Here is a 19648-nt window from a genome sequence, read left to right as displayed (position 1 = left end):
CCTTCTTCCGTCTTTTTATTTTTGTGATTTTTTCTGAGCGGAGGTTTTCCAAATGTAGCGATGCTACATCCTTTCTGCTCGCTCTGCTTAGCGGCTCAACGGATATTCAGAACTTATTTTGTTGCTATCATTTTGTAAGTTTCATTATAAATATACTAGACTAGAGAGGGTCCGTGTCATTGTATTCGGGATTTTTGAGGCCACTTCTTTCTGAACCCATGCTGGTGAGGATCGATGCTGTGAGGACGGCGACTCGAGAGACTTTACTGAGAGACCTGTCCTGACCCATTTATGACATTTAGCTAGAATAGGTAAATATGAGAATAATGATTTTGCTATTGATTGACTTTCACTTGAACTAATTTTAGATAAAATTACCTTATGTTTGAATTACAGTGTCGGGTGGTTATTTCTTTGTCAGTTATTGAATTCCTTATTGTGACTATTAGTGTTTAAATCATGACTCAAGGCAATACCAATTTGGTCGCATCGGCCTTAGTGTAGATACAGAGTGTTCAAGGAGTTTCCTCTCAGGTTCAGTGCGGATAGAGTAATAGAGCGTATGTTGGTGTGATGGGCCCTAGTGAATGAAGAGTGTATGTGCGTGTATCTGTGAAATTACTTTATCTGTGGAAGTAGGGAGAATTTATATGCTCTGATCTGCAGCAATGGCACCACAGACATTTTTTTGAGTTTCATATTATTTCCTTTAGACTGAACGCCTCTCACATTCGTATGCAGAGTTTTTCTCTTTCCATTTTGCAGATTATTTTGATTAAAAATGGCAAAGACATGCAGAATTATTTTTCTGCTAGTTAAACCTTAGCCATGTAAACTGTTGTAAAAGTCTAGGTGTTCTTGCAAACGTTGTCTATGAGTAATGTAAAATCTGTGCAGAATTGTTCTTGGTATGTCAGTAAGCATAAAACCTTGAAGAGCATTGAGTGTACTCACTCTGTACATGAGCGCGCGGTGCATGGACTGCACTCAAGGGGAGGAGACCTGTGGTTGGATGAGGGACACTCTGCCACATGCCCTCCTAGGCTGAGCATATATTCTTTGACTGCTTCATCAATAGAAAATTCGGGAAACAATTTTCTAAACCTAAGTTCAGTCCACCTTTGATCCCATTCAAACGAACTTCAAGAGAATAAAATAAAATTAAATCTTTTCAATAAATGAATAGCAAAGTTGGGCAAGTGTTTTCTACACATTTAGTAACAGAAAATACACCCTTTTATTTAGCATTCAAAAAGATAGTTTATTGGATAATAATAGAACAGAAACAGAGATTTGTATTTTATTGCAAAGAGAGGTGAAAGGTCAGAGATGAATACCCAAAGAAAGAGCCTTGGCACAGTGACCAGCCGATGCCCCTGCTGAGGTGGCAATGTGTGCTATCTCCACAGGTACATTTGCAAAGGATATGGCACATAAAATGCTCTCCATTGACCTAAGTTTTGAAGGTTAGTAACCAAAAATTGACTATTCATTGTCAAAGTAAGAGCGCTCGTCCTTGGTCAATGCCAAGCCGCGTGATGACCCTCTGGGCGCCCTCTCGGTTTTCTGAGGTGTCCTCTCATTCAATGTGGGCGTCTCCTCGCTTGCTTGTATACGCGGGATGCTGGTGTTGTGTTGCTCAGTGTGTTGAATTGTCCAACACATTCTATGGCTATGTTTGATGAACCCCCCTAGGAGAAGCAGAAGAACGGGAGGGGTGGTACTGTGGAAGGTGTTCCTCCTCCCTGTCTGGGCATCTTGCTGTAGGTTTCCTGGTAGATCAGCGGTTTCATAAGCAGAGACCCAGCTTCTGTCTATAGTTTCTGCTCACTCTGTTTCTCCTCTTGTGAGACTACTCTGCCATCAACCACTTCCTGGACGATGGTCTTCACAACGCGGCTTCTAACTGGATCTGGGGCTGAAACAAGAAAGGAAGAGGTGAACAATGCAATGCAGGTAGTATACCTTTAGAGGAAAAGATTAGTGCATAAAGGTAAGAGAGGGTGGTGGACATGTTGGATAAAGTATGGCATTCTGATCTCATTTCACAAATCAGGCATTAGATTTTGTCATCTCCATTGCATCAATTTTTGTACCTAAATTAAACATAGGTAGGGAAATAGCTTTCTAAATTGCGCCCGAACGGTTTCATTTAAAAAAAAAAAAAAAGGCTCAGAATTAAACTGGTCAAAAGTAATCATGTCTGTTCCTCATGTAAATGTGCCTTTGTGAATTTCCTAATTTTGGTGTCTGTATCTTGTGAATGGTTTAACATTGAAAATGTGCCTCATACACCATTTCTAATAATGAGACTACACTTTAATTTTCACGTATCGTTGGCATTAGTATTATTTGAGACATTTATTCCTAGACGTAAGCCCCTAACGCGAACCATCACATATGTCTCATTTGTGAGCGCTTTCAGGCTGGTGCATGTCCCATATGTGATGATAGTATTGAAAATTGTGATATTGTGCTTGTCCACTATTGCTGTTCTTGTGGTGGTGCATTTATCTTATACACAGTGACGTCAGTGCATAATTGCATATGCTTCATGTCATTATTTGATGTATATTTTTTTCCTTTTTGTAATCTTGCCAATGTTAGTGCCCTGCCTGAGGGGAACATTCTACTTAGTGCATATGTCCCTTGTGAAAATTAAAATGTGCATACATCTGTCTTGGGTGCATATACCTCACGTGGCACTAGTGCATGTGCGCCACATTGGAATGTTCTCTTTGCTGATGTAGCGCCTCTGCAGATCATGCTAAAATTGCGCCAAGCCACTCCTTCGAACATGCTAATATTGGTGCATGTTCCTCATTGTTGATAAGTTTACACTGATGCATGTGCCTCTTGAGAAGGGTCTAGTGAGTGAAAGTCATTTTCTAGTTGGTGCATATATGTCATGTGACTATTGTCATTGGTGTGTGTGCATCATGTAACTATGACCTTTGGTGCATGTGCCACATGGGAACATCCTAATTGATAGATATGATTCCTGTAAATGTTCTAGTTGGTGCATGCACCGTGTGTTAATGTGCTAAATATAAAGACAGTGGTGTAAGTAACTCATGAGAAGGCTCTCCTGATGGGATATGTGCTTCATGTGACCTTGATCGTTGATGCATGTGCATTGCCGCCTAAATATTCTTTTTGGTACATCTGCAAAATATTTACAGACACGCAGGTAAAGATTCTAATGCTGACCAATATCTCTCATGTAAGCATCCTGTTATTGCTGCATGTCCCATCATTGAACATTCAATCATTGGTCCTTTTATGTCATGTGACCATACTGACCTCTGGTTCTAACATGCCTAGATCAAGATGGCTGTCTTTACATACCTTGGTCATCAGGCCCTCCCCGCAGTCAGCTTTTCTCCACCCCATAGTTAAGCAACTCTCCATGGCAAAAAGGAGTGAGTGAGTGTGTGCTTGAGGGAGAAAGTACCAAAGTGTGTGATAAAAGAAGGAGCGAGAGTGGGGCCTCTACTGCATCAGATGGATTGAGTCCAATGCTCTACCAATAGTTGGTGGTTGCAAGTAAATTCATTAATTTATAATAAAAGAGGGAATTCTAATTCTAAGAGGGAGTATTTTAATCAGGCAGTAATAAAATACATGTTTCGCTCTTCAAGAGGAGGTTTTTCCAACACGTTTGTGGGGCAGTAAATAATCCTCAAACCAAAATCCCAGGATCATCCAATCATTATATTATTTCTATTTTTTCCATCCTTTTTATACAGTGACACATTTCAAGTGGTAAACAGGCATTTATAGCTTTTTTATTTCATGCATTGAACTCATGCCAACATATCATCATAAAGCAGCAATGTAACATGTGACTCTAGCACTGTCGGTGAAAAGGAAAGTAGAACAAGATGGCCGCTTACAATGTTAACTTTAGCTTTTAAAGTTGGTAATAGGGGCCAGAGGTTACCTTGTAGCAGGCTGTATTGTGGGAGGGTTAATGCCACAAAATGCGATGATTGGAGGAAATTCACCCTTAATTTCCTTCCTGGATTAGGCCTGCTTGAGCAATGCCACCTCTGTGCTTTCTAATCTATATATAGAGAAGTTAGGCAGTGCAGGACCAGTCTTTGGTCTCTGGTGGGATGGCAAGAACTACAGCTGCCACTGTGGAACTAAGTGTCCCACACACATCCTTTGGCAGTGAGGCTTTATTATACCAGGCAGAACTGCAAACAGGTGGGGTTATGGCAACAGAACCCACCACCGTCACATCTAGCCATTATCACAACGCAAAAGAGGGCACCCTTACCTTTAGATGAGTGAGAGCCAGAACTCTTGGGCTGTTGCTCGATATAGCCACTGAAAGGAAACAACATACAAACACATGACTGAGAACGCGCTTGGTTTATAATCATTCTATAAGCAATGTTTGATGTCTGGTGTCATTAGTGGTTTCAAGTAAGGTTTTTGCCAAGGGCTTTCCTATGTCACTTTTTTGGGCGAAATAGGGCTTCTCTCTTCCCTGCAATGGCACCCCAGGTAAAGGTATTTGCCTGGAACCAAAATATTGCTAAAGTGTAGGTGTTCAGGATTTGCCATCGTCTTACCTGCCCTGACCGTCCAGCAGGCGCCGGTAGGTCTCAATCTCCCTCTCCAGCCGGCTCTTGATGTCCAGGAGTTGCTCGTACTCTGCCATGTTGTTCTCCATCTCTCCCTTGATTTGCGCGAGCTCCTCCTCTACTTGACTGATCTTTACTTGAAGATGTGCCAGCTGGGCACAGTAGTTGCCTTCTGTTTCTGCCAAGCCGGCTTCAAGGGATTGTTTCTGTGGGTAAACAAGACAAGAAGGACAGGCGACACATGATAATGGAGGGCGTTCTAGGTGGCGCTGGGTTGTATATCTGAGCATGATGAAGAATGTTCAGAGTAATATACTGCAATCAGGTATGTTGAAGTGTGAAAATTTACCAAGCCTGCCTTGGATTGGGATTGAAAAACAGGCATATGCCAATGAAACACATGCAGTAGACGTTTGCGTCCTTAGAGATTACTGCCTAAGCCCGAGAAGAGTCCAAGTTGCTATTAAGGCAGCATGGGAGCATGTTGAATAGTTTCCAACTCTCATTTCCTATCATTTAGAACATATATATTGCTTTTTCATGCAGTAGACACTGAAATATTGACCATAAAGACTGCTTGCTCACTCTCCAATTCTTCTTTACCCTCGCGCTATTATTGAGAGAGTTGTGTCCCATAATTTAGGAAAGCTTTGTTTAAGCACTGGATCTATGTTTTGATTTCTTGTATGATTCTTAGTATAGTTTAGAGTTTATGCATATGTATAGTTTTGTTTGTGCCTGGAAGTTGGGTTTAGTCCTGACATTTATATAACTTACAAACATTTATTAGCTTCCCTTTTGGAGCTGTTAATGGCCCTTGACTCAGTTGCTAGAACTCTTTGGAATCTCTTTTCAGACCTATGCTGATGACATGTCATTGATTGTCAGACTAGATGGTAAATAAAGGAGCCAGCCCACACCTTCAACATGTACCTAAGGAAGGTGGCACATTGGATGCACACTGACTCCTTCTCTCTTAATGAGGGTAAAACTGAGGTTGTAGTGTTCGGGCCTGATGCTAAGTGGACCGCCAAATGGTGGCTGAAGGAGCTTGGAGATTTTCCTGTGCCAGTGCCTCCAGCACGCAACTGGGGTGTGGGAATAGACAGACTTCAATTTTGAGGCCGGTGTGGAAAATGTATGTACCACCAGTTTCAGATTATTGTATGTTCCTGATAGGTTCTTACCTTACATACCTAAGTCTGCTAGAAGAGATATGAGCAGCCACTTTTCACCTCTCGCAAGTACTATTGAAATTCTCCTCTAGTGGATGGGCCTAAATATCTTATCCATTGCCTCCAACTCCTGCGGTACGTTGCTGCGAGGCTAGTTGTAGGCCTGAAAAGCAATGCGTCTATTACTGCATATTTAGACAAATGACATTGGCTGCCTGTTTACGAAAGAGGTTTATTGAAAGCGCTTTCGCTCTTTCATAAAACCATATATCAGGTAAATCCCAAGATATACGTGATGCCATTTTTTCATTGTATATTCTTGGCAGAGCACTGAGATCTTCCAACTCGGGCCAGGACAACGTAGTCTGGTAGTTCTCACAGCTAGAATTTGGAATTCCCTACCTCCAATCATTGGGCTACAATCGAAGCTGATGCCGTCTAGGAAAGTGGTCAAGACCAATATGCTTGACCTTAGGTTAGGAAATCTGTTGGTAATGCTACTCTGTCCCTCCCCTGATGAGATAGCTCATGCATCCTGCTTCTCTAATCTACCTTAAGCGCTGGTGCACTTCTAAGGATGTGGCTGCTTGAGCTCTGTCAATGCAATCAGTCGATCAATTAACGGTAACACTCAGTAGTTGGCTACTATATGTAACATCCAGATTGGCAGATCAACACCTGATTCCGAGACAAATTGGCTTGTTTTTGAGATTGCAAAAAATGAGATTTAAAGCCAATTCAGTGACAGTGTTCTCACTAATACTGCTAGGGCAGCCCTGCCAAATATCCCATTTCCAAGCGTCATGAGCTGCTCCAGTCCAGAATCTTTCTTTACATTCCATGACTTGTAGGCACATTTTATCCCATTATAAAACCAGAACTACAAGTTCGAGAATGCAAAGAAATAAACTTATCTGGACCCACTCAAGGACCTAGGAAACATGGCACTTATGTATCTGCCTTCATTCTCTTGAGAGTGACCTATGTGCTATATAAATGGTGCTTTCATCATGATCCTGTTCTTAAAGCTCTTCCAGGAGAAATGGGACACCTTATATGCTTGGAAAGATCTTGCGCCCTTGAAGTATCTTTAGAAAGAACTGGAATAATTGACACAACTTACCATTGCCAGAGCTGCCTGCAATTCAATTTCCAAGGCCTGGAGGGAGCGTTTCAGGTCGTGAATCTGACTCTTGCTCGACTGCACCTGCTCAACCCCGGCAGAGATTTCTTGCTTGATGGCATTGCTCTAAGAGACAGCATGGGTGTGAGTGTACGTCACATATTTACACATCACAAACACTGATGGATGAACTGCTTGAATTACCCTCCGCCAGTGGTAGCCATCTGTGGTGCATTCCACTACATCCGCTTTCAATGGTCTCGGTCATTACAGACAGGGGTCAACCATATGCTAATCGGTATTTAGAACACACCTCCTCCCACACCCAAGGCATCAGAATGGACCAGTCTGTGGGAACTCAGAATGGCTGGTAAGCCCTGAGTAGACTAGGTGATAATTTACACAGAGTCTGGGTTGGGACTTACTTGGCAACAACATTTATGGGCATTTCAGGGGACATTAGTTGGTCAGGCAATACCTAGGTTTCCCATAGTTCAGTCCGCCCTATCCCACCACCCGCAAGACATGCACCAAGCAGCTTATCTCCCCTCCTCACCGCTTCCAGGAACTTTGCTTCGGCATCCCGGCGATTCTTTTCTGCCATGTCCTCATACTGGCTTCGCATGTCGCTGAGGAGCTTCAGCAGGTTGATGCCTGGCGCTGCATTCATCTCTACACTGAGTTGCCCTTGGGTTCCCATGAGTGCCTTCATTTCCTGCAGGAGGAGTAGCAACATATCAAGGGCACACATCACAGGCAGGCATACATGAGTTTGAAAGACTACACGGAACAGTAACCTTTTGTGCTCTTGGTATAGTTGCTTTCATAGAAGTCAATTCACCAAAATGCCAATAGTAACAGAAGTGACATCATGCATAATTTGATCCCCATTAGTATTTCAAGTGTCGCCAGTTTCCCACCGTGGGCCCCTCAAGAGCCTCGTCTTAGCCCGCGAGTTGAGATGAAAGGGGCAATGATTGTGCACCTCAAACACAAACATGGTTCTTTGAACTATATTTACTTTCTTGCTCCCGTTAGTTTTGATCCCTGAGACCACTGATCCCATGAGTAGTGCCAGGGGTACCAAAGGGTTATTCTGTAGTTACAGCTGCCATCCCTAGTCGCCACTAATTCGCATCCATGTTTGCTTTCAATAAAACAAATCATAACCATAACCCCATCATTGGTATCTGTGGATTACCAGACACCAAATACTCCCATAGAGCACAATGTAGTCATTGGTTTGTAGCAGCATCTACTTTTCCAGAGGGGATATGAGTATATATTGTTTCTAAATTATAGCATTCTCTTTTTCCTTTTTAAATGACATACTAAGCATTACCCTAAGGACATATTTTTGGCATTTTGACAGGAGCCTGTGAATTATTTTGTCTGACTTAATGATTGTAATGCTCGAATAAAAAGAGCAGGAATGGTAGGGGAGAGAGGCTTGACATAAGGGCAATGGTTTGAATTCATCGAAGGGTTAAGAATGTTCTTCGCGGGGAAGGCTATTGACTACAAAAAGGAAGTGCAATTGTTGAGTTAGAAGGTTGTGAGGTGTGCTGGTGAGGAGACACAGTCTAGTTGTGGGAAACGGCTAAGATTCATTGCCTGCTGCTGACATCTGGTGTCACTGGCAAATCAGAGGTTCAAAATCCTTTACAGCACCAACACTGCCTTTCACTCTATTAAATTAAGTACCATCAAATGTGGAAATGGTATCTACTGGAGCATCTGGAGGTGTGATGTGAGAGAAGATAATGTAGTGCAGGGGAAGAACAGATACTTGATTAGAAACAGGTATGTCCGTGAAGGAACAGACCTGACTCCGGTGTGACAGGATGTGGACCTGACTCCGGCGTGACGGGATGTGGACCTGACTCCGGTGTGACAGGATGTGGACCTGACTCCGGTGTGACGGGATGTGGACCTGACTCCGGCGTGACGGGATGTGGACCTGACTCCGGTGTGACAGGATGTGGACCTGACTCCGGCGTGACGGGATGTGGACCTGACTCCGGTGTGACAGGATGTGGACCTGACTCCGTTGTGACAGGATGTGGGCCTGACTCCGGTGTGACAGGATGCGGGCCTGACTCCGGTGTGACGGGATGCGGGCACTAGTAAGCAGAAGATGTGGCGAGGGGTTGACTATGGTCTAGCAAGAAGGTGTATCTGCCAAACAAAGATTCCATCAGTAGGACCATGGGTTCTGAACATTACTGAATGATTCAAGTGAATGCTTTTCCCCCCTTTCATGATATCCCCTCCACCAATCATCACATTTGCAAATGCCTGTAACTTGGCCAAGGATACAACAGCCTAAGAAACAACAGTGCCACCAGCCCAAGATTTCTTGAGAGTATAACAATATATGTTCCTCTTGGAGCAAGTAATCTAATGCTGTTCACTTCTCAGGTGATAAACTGTGATCCACTGTATTGGTGTTAGGTGAATAGTTGCTTAAGAAATTGCTTTCTGCCACACCTTTTCCTTGTCTCTGTTGACTCTGCCTTGAGATGGTAATAATTCATACTGTTTTAATGCAAAATGTAAGAAATAGTTGAAATGTGTCAAATATTCTCTACATCCCTATTGCAACTTACCTTATGATAACGAACAAGGATTCTCTGAATCACTTAGTAAACTGCTAGATCTGGAAAGGAGCATTTGTTCAAAAGCACCAATTTTAGCAGGAGAATGTAACTAACATGGCTTCCCACAGTTCCTGCACAGCTCAGATTTTTGTCTTACTTGCAATCTCACACTCTCCTGCATTTCCCCACCTAAGACATTTAAAAGATCCCTTGACCACATTTCTTGTCAGGGGTTAGCAACATTACGTTTCTCATATGATATTGTGTGCCATGCCTTTGAAAAAAGCTCCAAACCAAATCACGAAGATTTTTTTCAAAGATTTTTCCAATAGAGACATCCACAATTAAGGAAAAACTCTGATGAATCAGAAAACAAATTTCAAGGCCAGGTAAAAAAAGTTTTTAGCCTCCATCTATGTCAATACCAGCACTTTCATGTCTCTTTAGAAGTACAACAACTGCTTTTACCTCTTCATGGTTCTTCTTGAGGGCAGCCAGCTCCTCTCTTAGACTCTCAACTTCTCCCTCAAGGTCAGACTTGGATAAGGTCAACTCATCTAGCACCCTACGAAGCCCGTTGATGTCAGCCTCCACACTCTGGCGCAGGAACAGCTCATTCTCATACCTGGAGAAAAAACATGAGTAGGCATGTGAGTAACGGGCAAAAAAACACATCTGAAAGAGCAAGTTCCTACAACTGAGGCTTCAAGCAGGTAAATTAAAGATTGCAACAGCACAGTGCCATAAGCCCTGTGGCATTTCAAATGTACAACTAAATCCATATGCTTTTTTAAAATAAAAGATGTAGAAGTACGATACTGTTGGTGACATCTATAACAAGCGACTGGTAAATAAAATGCCTCTATTGGAGGGTTATAGAATTTCTCTTTAAATATCCTTCTGGTGGTTTTGGTCTTTAAATACTAGATCATTTTCATACAAAATTCCCAACATGCAAGTTAGAGATTACTGTGGGAAATTCAAGTCTACCAAATCCTTCAGGATCAATAATAATAGTTTCTTTATTTTTGCAGTGAGGCAAAGAAACACTGTTTAGATTGATACTATGGTAAATGTACCTGCTGCTAACATCTGTGTGTAAACTGAAGGAGGAGCACATATGACTTGCATCATTCTCAACCAGTACCACTGAACCTCTGATTAGGTAAAACCAGGTGATTTCCCCTAGATAGAGTGTGTAGTAGACACTATGTAAACTCTTAATATTATTTTCTTAAGGTTGAGCCATGTGACCATATGTTGCTTGAAATCCAAATATGCAAGGGCAAGTGCATTTTTAGGAATGTTCTGTAAATTGCCACCTTTGTTCAGAATGGTTTAAGGGTCTAAATGCTGGTCTTCTGGTATTAGAGCAAATCTCCTTACTGTAGCAGAATCAAGTTAGTTGTGTAATGAGATTGTGTTAAACGCAAGGGAAGCTGTTCTACATTCAGAAGACATTTCTAGAGCATATAATTATACAGCTTAGCTATCCAGAGAAGACGGTGCAAAGCATTCCATCCCGTCTACCCTCATCTAAGTCCTCAGTATGCATTTACAATAGATCTCAGTTGATGAGATTAATTCAAGAAAGTCACCCATCTCTGTGCTTTTGTCAATGAGCTAATCCTAAACTTGTGCTTGTCTCTTGTCTAAAGATTATTTCACAAGTGGAATGACTGGAAAATGTAATTTATAGATAATGCCTAGCAAAATAACTACAGATATTCAAAGTCGACATCATTGCCCTATTTGTTCTTTTGAAATGTATTTGAATTGGTCATATTTCTTACATACATGCTTTACAAAGCATGGTACGGATTGGATGGTGATATAGTGAGGAAGGTGAGTGAGGTGACTAGTGGTGATTGAGATAAAAAGCATGCATAGAGTAAAGGACCCTTATGTGGCAAAAGGGTGAGATGAAAGAGTGGATGGAGTGAGGTAATCAGTCATTTGGGTGTTTGAGAGCTGAGTCCAGTGATAGGGCTCTCATCTCAAGAGCAAACATCTCTGTGACTCACAAGGTAAATTAAGGATAGAAAAAAATGTTTTCATTTTGCCAATAGCAGATTTCATCAGTAAGTACCTCTAGAGATTGTGTGTAAGATGTGAGTGGAGCAAAGCCATGGATTATTTTAAATACTATTGGCCTGATTTAGAGTATGGCAGATCGGATACTCCATCGCAAACATGACAGAGGGCCTTGTCCTCCAAACACAGTTCTGCCTGCTCTACTTTGTCAGTCTTACTATCAGTTTTCCGATATCAGTGCCTCTGCTGGCTCCACTTTCAGAACACTTACTCCACCTGCCAGACGGAGTAGGGGTGTCAGGGTAAGGGTACGATACCACACTTTTTATTTAGTGTGGACAGTCTAATAGCCTTTTTTGGTTTCGCCTGCACAGCGTTGGCACTGTGCTTGAGAAATCTATTGTTTTTAATATAAACTTAAAAGGGACTTACATCCCACCTCCTCTCTTTCCTGGCTTCTAATTTGTTCCTGTGCATGCCGCTTACCTTTCCTCCATTTGTATTAGCTGTAGCATATTTTCTTGCATTTACCAATGCTTGTACCTCCTCTGCTTCTCATATCACTTTCCTGCTGCCAAAATACTGTTAACTTCTGCTTTGGTGGAAATATATTTCCATTTAGTTTTGCCGTATACTCTTCCAGCATATTTATATTACAATTTATCACCCGAGAAATGAAGTGATTTGTATAGAATCACAGGATGTTGAGTGGCCCCATCGAGACTCAAACTGAGATCCCCAGCTCTGGAGTCAGCAGCTCTGCTCACTGCACCACATCCTCTCCACTCCCATGTTATCTGTCAGGAAGCTCTTTCCTTCTCCCCGACGATAATTGATGAAAACAGCACTTTATTATTCACATAGGCGAAACTGATGCATTAGCAATGCTTGTTTCTAGCTTTCATGAACAGGGAAAAAGTAATGACCCCTGGGACTTCTTCTCCCAGGGTGTTTGGCCTATTAGCATTTTGTTTTTCTAGAAACAGAATCCTGCTGCTTTAGGAGTCTTTCTGAATTACAAAGGTGTTCTGCATGGCTGCTTAAAAGATGTCGTGGCAGTGGCTCCTCTGCAGGCGCAGGATCACTGCTGGACCGACCGCGATCTTGTAGTATGGTGGGTGGTAGTCCGGTCAGGGTGGGGGGGAGATGTCCTCTGCCACCCTGATGGATGGAGGGCCATCTATGGAGGTCTAATTCAAGCCCTCAGGTTTCAAGGGATCGGTTATTCATGGTTACCAGACAAGGGGAGGTCTGGGTGTGTCTGGCAAGGTTAGAAAGCGCCCGTGTGGCAACGGTAATAATCTTATCAAGGGGAGAACACATATTGTGACACAACAATCGAAAGGCTGTTACAGTAAACGCATCTACTGTAGATAAGGCTATGATAATGGATGGCGCTGCGGAAAGGGAGGTGAGGACAGGCAAGAATACGATGGAACTCGGACAGCTCTGTCTGTGGGACTCCGGAATTGATTGACTTACTTCAGTTTGAAGTCGTCCGCAGCCAGTCTGGCATTGTCGATTTGCAGGACAATCCTGGCATTATCAGTAGATGCGGCAATGATCTGGAAGACAATAGATGGTCACAGTGGAAGGTCATGGTGCATCAGGTGAAGGGTCATTTCAAAAAGGACAATGAATTTGACCTTCAGAAAAAAATATGCAATAATCTTCCTGGAAAATAATGAAAGTGGAGTTACATTTTTTGATTACGTGTTTATGACAAGGAGTATCTTTGCAGATATTTGGAGCAAGCACATAGTACCCAGTTCCCTCGCTCCTTTTTTTGTTTAATAATATAAGCACCACCATGCAGTATCAGTAGAAACAATGCGGACTCGTAAATCTAGGAATTTGTGTTTCGTCTTCCCTTTACATAATGTCAGTGACACTGACTCTATTGAAGAAAACCAAGACTACAGCTGAAAGAGTGGATTCCATGAACGTGTTAAATGACAGCCGGGATCTTTACACATAGTGATGCATGGAGCCACCTGGAAGCAAATGAACGGCTCAATGGTCTCACAGCCAGGCAGTCGCACACATTTGCTTGCTATTTATCTCAGATAATCATGCAATGAACTACACAGCACTGCCCCCTACCCTCACTCCAATGGAACTGTATCTGCATTTAAAAAAAAAATTACAATAACTGCAAATGCACAAATTAATATGATAACGTTAGACTTTTGGCTCAGCCCTATACAAACAGCAGGGAAGATCTTAATAATCCGGTCTTTACCAGCGTTTAGTCGCAGGTTCATTGCAGGAACGTGTGGGTCCATAAATATGGTGTGTGGTTGAAATGAATTGCAGTGACGCAATAAAGAGTGAGAGTGACATGTTATACACATCTGGAGAAGAAAGTGTCTGTACTCTAGAAAAAGCCCTATCTGGAAACTATGAGAGACGACTCCCCCGCATATTTAAAAAGTAAATAACCTAAAAAGTAAATATGAATTTCTGCATCAACAACTGCGATGCAGCAATACCAAGCAATGATTTGATCGGGTATCTCCTTATTCCAAGTTTTTAATGGTTTTAATGACTGCATGGGTGGAAAGCAGGTGGGCAGAATGGCTGGCCTAGCAGGACTTTCCTACCTTTTTTTGAAGATCTGCAATTATTGGATAATATCTGCTGTAGTCTTGAGGTACTAATCCTGCACGGTGCTTTTCATACCATTCCTTGATTTTGTTCTCAAGCTCCACGTTGGCACTTTCCAATTGTTTGACTTTCTCCAGATAGGTAGCAAGGCGGTCATTAAGGTTTTGCATGGTCTGCTTCTCCCCAGCAGAGAGGAGGCCCTCGTTGCTGAGATAGCCCCCGCCAGGTCCACCACCAAAGCCACCACCATAGCCCTCTTGGAAACCTCCGCCTGCTCCAACACTGCCTTGGAAGCCACCAAAGCTGGCCCCACCGCCACCACCTATTGAAGCCCGACTAGAACTAGCACTATGATGGAGGTAAGACATGATGCTCCCGAAGAACTGCTGCCCTTCAAATTGCCACAGAGGAGGAGAGTAGAAGGTGCTGGTGCAATGGCTGGATTTCTGAGCCTTTATATACAAACCCTGGTGGGTGTTTCATTTCTATGAGTAAACTGCTAAATCAACAGTTTTGTTTCCAGACCAGACTCTCCCTCTCATCACCATAGGTGCAATTAATTAATATTCAAGTCTTGTTTGGCAGATCCATTTCTCATCAAATTGCGAAAAGCCTCAGGGTACATGCTATCATCCCCACGAGACAAAGCGGGTGGGGCAACGGTAAGCATTTACTTTAATTAGGTAATTTTATAAACATTTTGTTTAAGGATTACGCACCCCTCATTTCTTATGGCTTCAGTTGTACGCCTGGAGTAATAACATGAACTTGGCAACAGCCTCTTTCAAGTGTACACGTTGTGACAAATGCGTTAGAAAAGATTAACACATCAATCTAGAACAAGTGCCCTGAATTGAGGCATCCCAGGGTACTGAACGATTCTTGCAGTTTTTGAGCTGTAGTTGATGACAAGTTGGTGCTCTGAAGTAACAGAAAGCAGGCTTGTAGCACTATGTAAGACCAACTAATGAGAGAATACATAAACGTATATTCAATCAGTTTGTAACACTTGGTGGTATAGGCTCTTGTCCATTTAAGAACCAGTTCTCAATAGCCTCTCAACAATCACAGTTAATAAAGGGGGCGAGGTTTAGTCTCAAGACTATAGGTATCTAGGGGCAGATTTACAAGCCACCTGCGACACTTTTACGCTGCTGTTGTGTCACTTTTATGACGCAGCAGCGTCGTAAACAATGCCCCCCGTTGTGACACGTTTACAACGTGAAGCATCTATGGAGATGCGTCACGTTGTAAAGCCCCGCGTCACATTATACCTGATGCAGGTATGCAAGGTGGGCGTTCCGACTCAAGAAAGCCTCGTAAAAGTGACGCAGTGAAATCTACAAGATTTCACTGAGTCACTTTCACGACACCACTGCGTCAAAACCTTACGCTTGCTTGAAGCAGACGTAAGGAGTGGCACAGCATGTTTGAAATAGGCCTTCCAAAGCATTGCTGGAGTTGCATCGTGCTTGCGACACGACTCCAGAAATGCGTTGCCTTTATGCCAATAGATGCGTCACGCATCTGTCAATCCTTGCGCCACGGTGCGCCGCATTGTAAATGTGACGCATCTATGGTGGCGCAAGGGTTTTTTTAGTGTGATGCAAATGAACTGACGCATCTCTGCTAATATGCAGTGATGTGTCAGTTCTTGTAAATCTGCCCCTAGTGCCTAGCAGCCAATTTACGAACCTTGAAGTCAGGCGTCCTGTGTGCTCACCTTATCAAATTTGTGAAAAATCACTTGAGTATTAGGCAATCACTTTATTTCCATGCCCGACAGTAATGTAAAATTGCAAAGGCCGCCCCTAAAAGGCGCCCCGTGATAACATCTTCTGGGGGTCTGAAAAGAACAGTTTGGGCCACTGTAGAGAGCCAAGCAAAAAAAAAGGAGGGCCGTCCTGTCCCCAGGATCGGTAAGCACACCAAAGTTGTTGCGAAAACTCCAGTCCAAACTGGGACCAAGTATTTTTAAACCCCCTCCTATCCAGGGGGAGGTAGGGGGCACCGCCACACCTCGTTAGGGGGGAAAAGGGTTAAAAAGCCTTGCTGGCCCTGATGCTACTTTCTTTTGTTTAAGAAGATTTTCTCATTCATAAACATTTACACCAATTGGCACCAAAAATGGACAGCAATGGTGTAAAGTAAATCCATTTTCAAGTGTAATTCAGATTATGTCAACACTAGTCATCAATTTATATTGCTAAATCAGTGCACTTCAGTAACAAGTTAAACTTTGGAGTGAAACCATTTTGCTTTTGCAAACCGTGCAAATTGCTAAAATTGACTGTTTGCAAATGCCAAACACTCATCAAAGATTTATAAAAAGGCTTTGCAGTCGCAATCTTAGGTAATCGCAATTTTTTGCAATTACTTAAAATAGCGAATGCAAAGAGAGAATCACAATTTGCGATTCAGTAAGCACATGTGGCAAGCATTTTCTAAATGCAAACTGTGGATTTAGGATATGCTATTACCATCGAATCCGAGTCAATGGTAACCATATGCAATATTTGAAAATGCACAAAACTGCATTTTTCATAGTGCCTTGCAGCATAAGTGCACTTTGCATGTACACATGTCTCTTTGGGGTGCATCAGGGGGACCTCAGGCCCCTGGGCACACTTGGTTTTGAATTAACTAATTTGCGATTACCAATTTGGTAATCGCTAATTAGCTAATGCAAAACCATTTGCACCTATGGGCCTTGTAGTAGCGAATGCAGTAGTATTATCTAATAGTGATTACCTAATTGCGATTGTGATCTTTAGCAATCGCTATTTTCTTACATATCATTTTGCATTCCTTACATAGCGATTACCTAAAATTAGCTTTTTATGGAATGCTGAATTGATTTTCGATGCGGCCCTCAGTTTTTTCCATTGTGTTTGTGTCTCCAACTATGGGGTCAATTAGAATGTCGGGCGGATCACCACCACCCGCATGGTGGTGGCGATCCGCCCGATATTCTCTCCCACTCGCATGCCATTTCCCCCCGCCATATTACTATGGCGGGGAAACCCCAGCGGACGGAAAGACCGTCCGCCGGTTTTCCGCCCGGGAAATGAGTCGACTGGGTGTAAAAAGGTTTTAATATGGTGGCGGTGTCCGTTAGACACCGCCATCCATATTACGATACACGCGGGGATTTGTCTTTCCGTGGCTTCATTGCCGCCACGGATAGGCATGCGGTCCTTGCCATTGGGGGCCCGTAGCGGGTCCCCAGGAATTTTGGGGGGTGCACATGGGGGTTACCTATGGTACCCCCCTGCATTTGCATGCACAACATGGCAGGCACCGCGCAGTGCCTGCCACGTTGTGAATGCAAATGCACAACATGCATTTTTGGCATTGCAGCGGGTGGTGCTGAAAGCACCGCCCGCCGCAATGTTAAAAATGCAGGATGCGCCTGCCAGTGTGGCAGGCGCATCCTAATCACCCCCATGGGACCGCCGCACTTATGGCGGGCGTCCCTTTTTACGTTGGGATGGTGGGCGGACTTTCCTAATGATGCCCTTAGTCCCAATTTCATATTTTAATTGTGGTAAAGCTAGATTGCTTAGTCCCTTGTTGTGCTGGTTTCCAAAATAGCGAATAATCGCTCTTTTCCTTGTTCATCTGATGCAGAATAATACTCAGTTTAAATTACCTGTAGCGCAAGTACCGGGAATGGACTAAAGTGGAGTTACTGAGCTTGTAAACCTAACACAAAACTTTATGTTGTTAACAAAGTTAGCTGGAATTCTTATTTTTCTATTGGTATATCCACTATGCTAATAACAATGTTCCAGACTCTGGAATAGGATGTTTTATAGGAGAATTTGTAGTTTCTCTATATTTCTGTATAAAACAGCTCAATTGCCAGTTGCCAGATTGCGACATGTCGGTAGAATACTATGTTTTCAGTCATGAGATTTTCTTTTCTAAAAATAAATATTTCCTTAATACCTACACCAGTTAGACCAATTGAGGAAATTAAAACTAAAAACTACCAATTCCAGATTGTAGTATATTTTTGTAGAAAATCCCCAAAAAATGAAACATGCCTTCATGCTGACATGGAGTGATCAGATGTCTACTTGCTGCTAATTCAGAGCACTTATGCACACAGATTTCCCAGGGAGGAGTCATGCTAATGGATTAAGCTGTATGCATGCTGGACTGAATTAGAGAGAACTAGCGACATGTTTGGAGCTAATTTGGAGTTATTGGGTTCTATATACTGAGTCACTCTATCACTCTGTCACTCTATCACTCTGTTCCGCTGTAAAAGTCAGTAGTCTACGACCTATTACAATCCACCATTTTTCAACAGTGTACTGAAAAACAATTGCTTTGGCTCATCTCTATTATTGAGACTATTTCAGAGTCTAGAGTTGTGCCTTGTGAGGGTTTTAAATGCAGGAGAGTGTATTGTTGACTGATTTGCACCTTTCCACAAAATGGGGGCTACTGAATGAATACATTGACATTTGATTGGAGCGATCTGCTGCCCCAAATAAGCATCCTGGCACTATCAGCATGTGACATCGCAGCAACCATACTAGACCGTCTATTTAAATGTAGTGGATGTGAATTCTCAGAGAACAGAAGCTCTTTCTCAGCATTCAGCTGCAAGCATCTGTTCTGCATGTACTTAGCAACTGCACTTTTACAGCTCTGGAATCTATTCTATGATTTTGTCTGCTTGTTAGCCAGCCAGCCGGCATCAGCTGAGTGTCATCCTTGTATGATAAAATGTTGAAACCTCAAAGGTCTGCAACTTGTGCCTTTGGGGCTAAATAGATGTTGAATAGGGTAGGGCTAAAGGCAAAACCCTGAGGGGCACTGAATCTCAACTCCCTGTAGGAAGAGTAATAAGGGGGAGGAGTACATATTGATGTCTGCCTTACAGAAATCTTTCCAGCCATTGTCTAACCATATCTCTCACTCCCACTTTGTCCAAAAATTCAAAGAAGATGGAATGAGACACGGTGATGAAGGCCTCCAACAGGTCCAAAAGGATTACCATAACTTTATGGACCTGGTCTAGATTAGTGTTTATGAATTCAGCTGCTTTCAGCATGGTAACCTCTGTTCCAAAACCTGGACAGAAACTTGACTGAGGCCTATGGGAAAGTCAGTTGTCTTCTAAGTATTACTGCAGCTGCTTTTCACTAGCTTCTCCAGCCTTTTGGAAAGACCTGGCAGCCTGAGATTGTTTAGATTTCTTGGGTCAGCATCAAGCCTCTTTAAGACAAGAAGAAACTGTGCCCTCAGTCTGTTTCTAGAGATTGATTAATTAATGTGTTAACCGTAGGGTTGTAAGTGGATGCCGCACATTTTAGGATCAAGGGGTGGATAATGGAACCAAAGCTATAAGATAATATTGCCGGGACATAATCTTTTAGCTATTTTGTTTTCAAAAACACTGAGGCTGATTGCCGAATTTCACCCCCATCATTTGCCTCTCCAATTGTGTGGATATTTCTGAGTGTTACGAAAGGAACTATAGATAGTTTCTACTTTCTC

The 19648-nt window shown here is 42.7% G+C and overlaps 1 protein-coding gene across 2 annotated transcripts; it reads right to left on the bottom strand.

The window, feature by feature from the left end:
• Nucleotides 1-1235: 1235 nt before the first annotated feature.
• On the bottom strand, nt 1236-14581 carry LOC146869246 (keratin, type I cytoskeletal 12-like). Of its 2 annotated transcripts, none has more exons than XM_085646152.1 (8): nt 14131-14581; nt 13010-13092; nt 9962-10118; nt 7450-7608; nt 6894-7019; nt 4584-4801; nt 4286-4335; nt 1236-1918 (listed from the first exon to the last, which is right to left on the bottom strand). In XM_085646152.1, the coding sequence occupies exons 1-8, from the start codon at nt 14500-14502 to the stop codon at nt 1815-1817; spliced, it is 1269 nt and encodes a 422-aa protein (XP_085502278.1). In that variant the 5' UTR covers nt 14503-14581; the 3' UTR covers nt 1236-1814. The 2 variants fall into 2 exon arrangements, with proteins under 2 accessions (XP_085502278.1, XP_085502274.1); XM_085646148.1 differs by having other exon boundaries at nt 1236-1912; nt 14131-14579.
• Nucleotides 14582-19648: the final 5067 nt, after the last annotated feature.

This window comes from Triturus cristatus, chromosome 1_1 (genome assembly GCF_964204655.1).
Source record: "Triturus cristatus chromosome 1_1, aTriCri1.1, whole genome shotgun sequence".
NCBI lineage: Eukaryota > Metazoa > Chordata > Amphibia > Caudata > Salamandridae > Triturus > Triturus cristatus.
Note: the sequence above shows the minus strand (reverse complement) of the source record. Positions and strands in the feature narration are given on the sequence as shown.

Bases quoted from the DNA above. Each gene is read 5' to 3' on its own strand.
- LOC146869246 (XM_085646152.1), bottom strand. From the start codon at position 14,502: ATGTCTTACCTCCATCATAGTGCTAGTTCTAGTCGGGCTTCAATAGGT. The intron at 7,020-7,449 runs GTGAGGAGGGGA...GCTGTCTCTTAG, and splicing joins AAGCAAAGTTCCTGGAAGCG to AGCAATGCCATCAAGCAAGA. The intron at 4,336-4,583 runs GTAAGACGATGG...GTTTCCTTTCAG, and splicing joins CTGCTGGACGGTCAGGGCAG to TGGCTATATCGAGCAACAGC.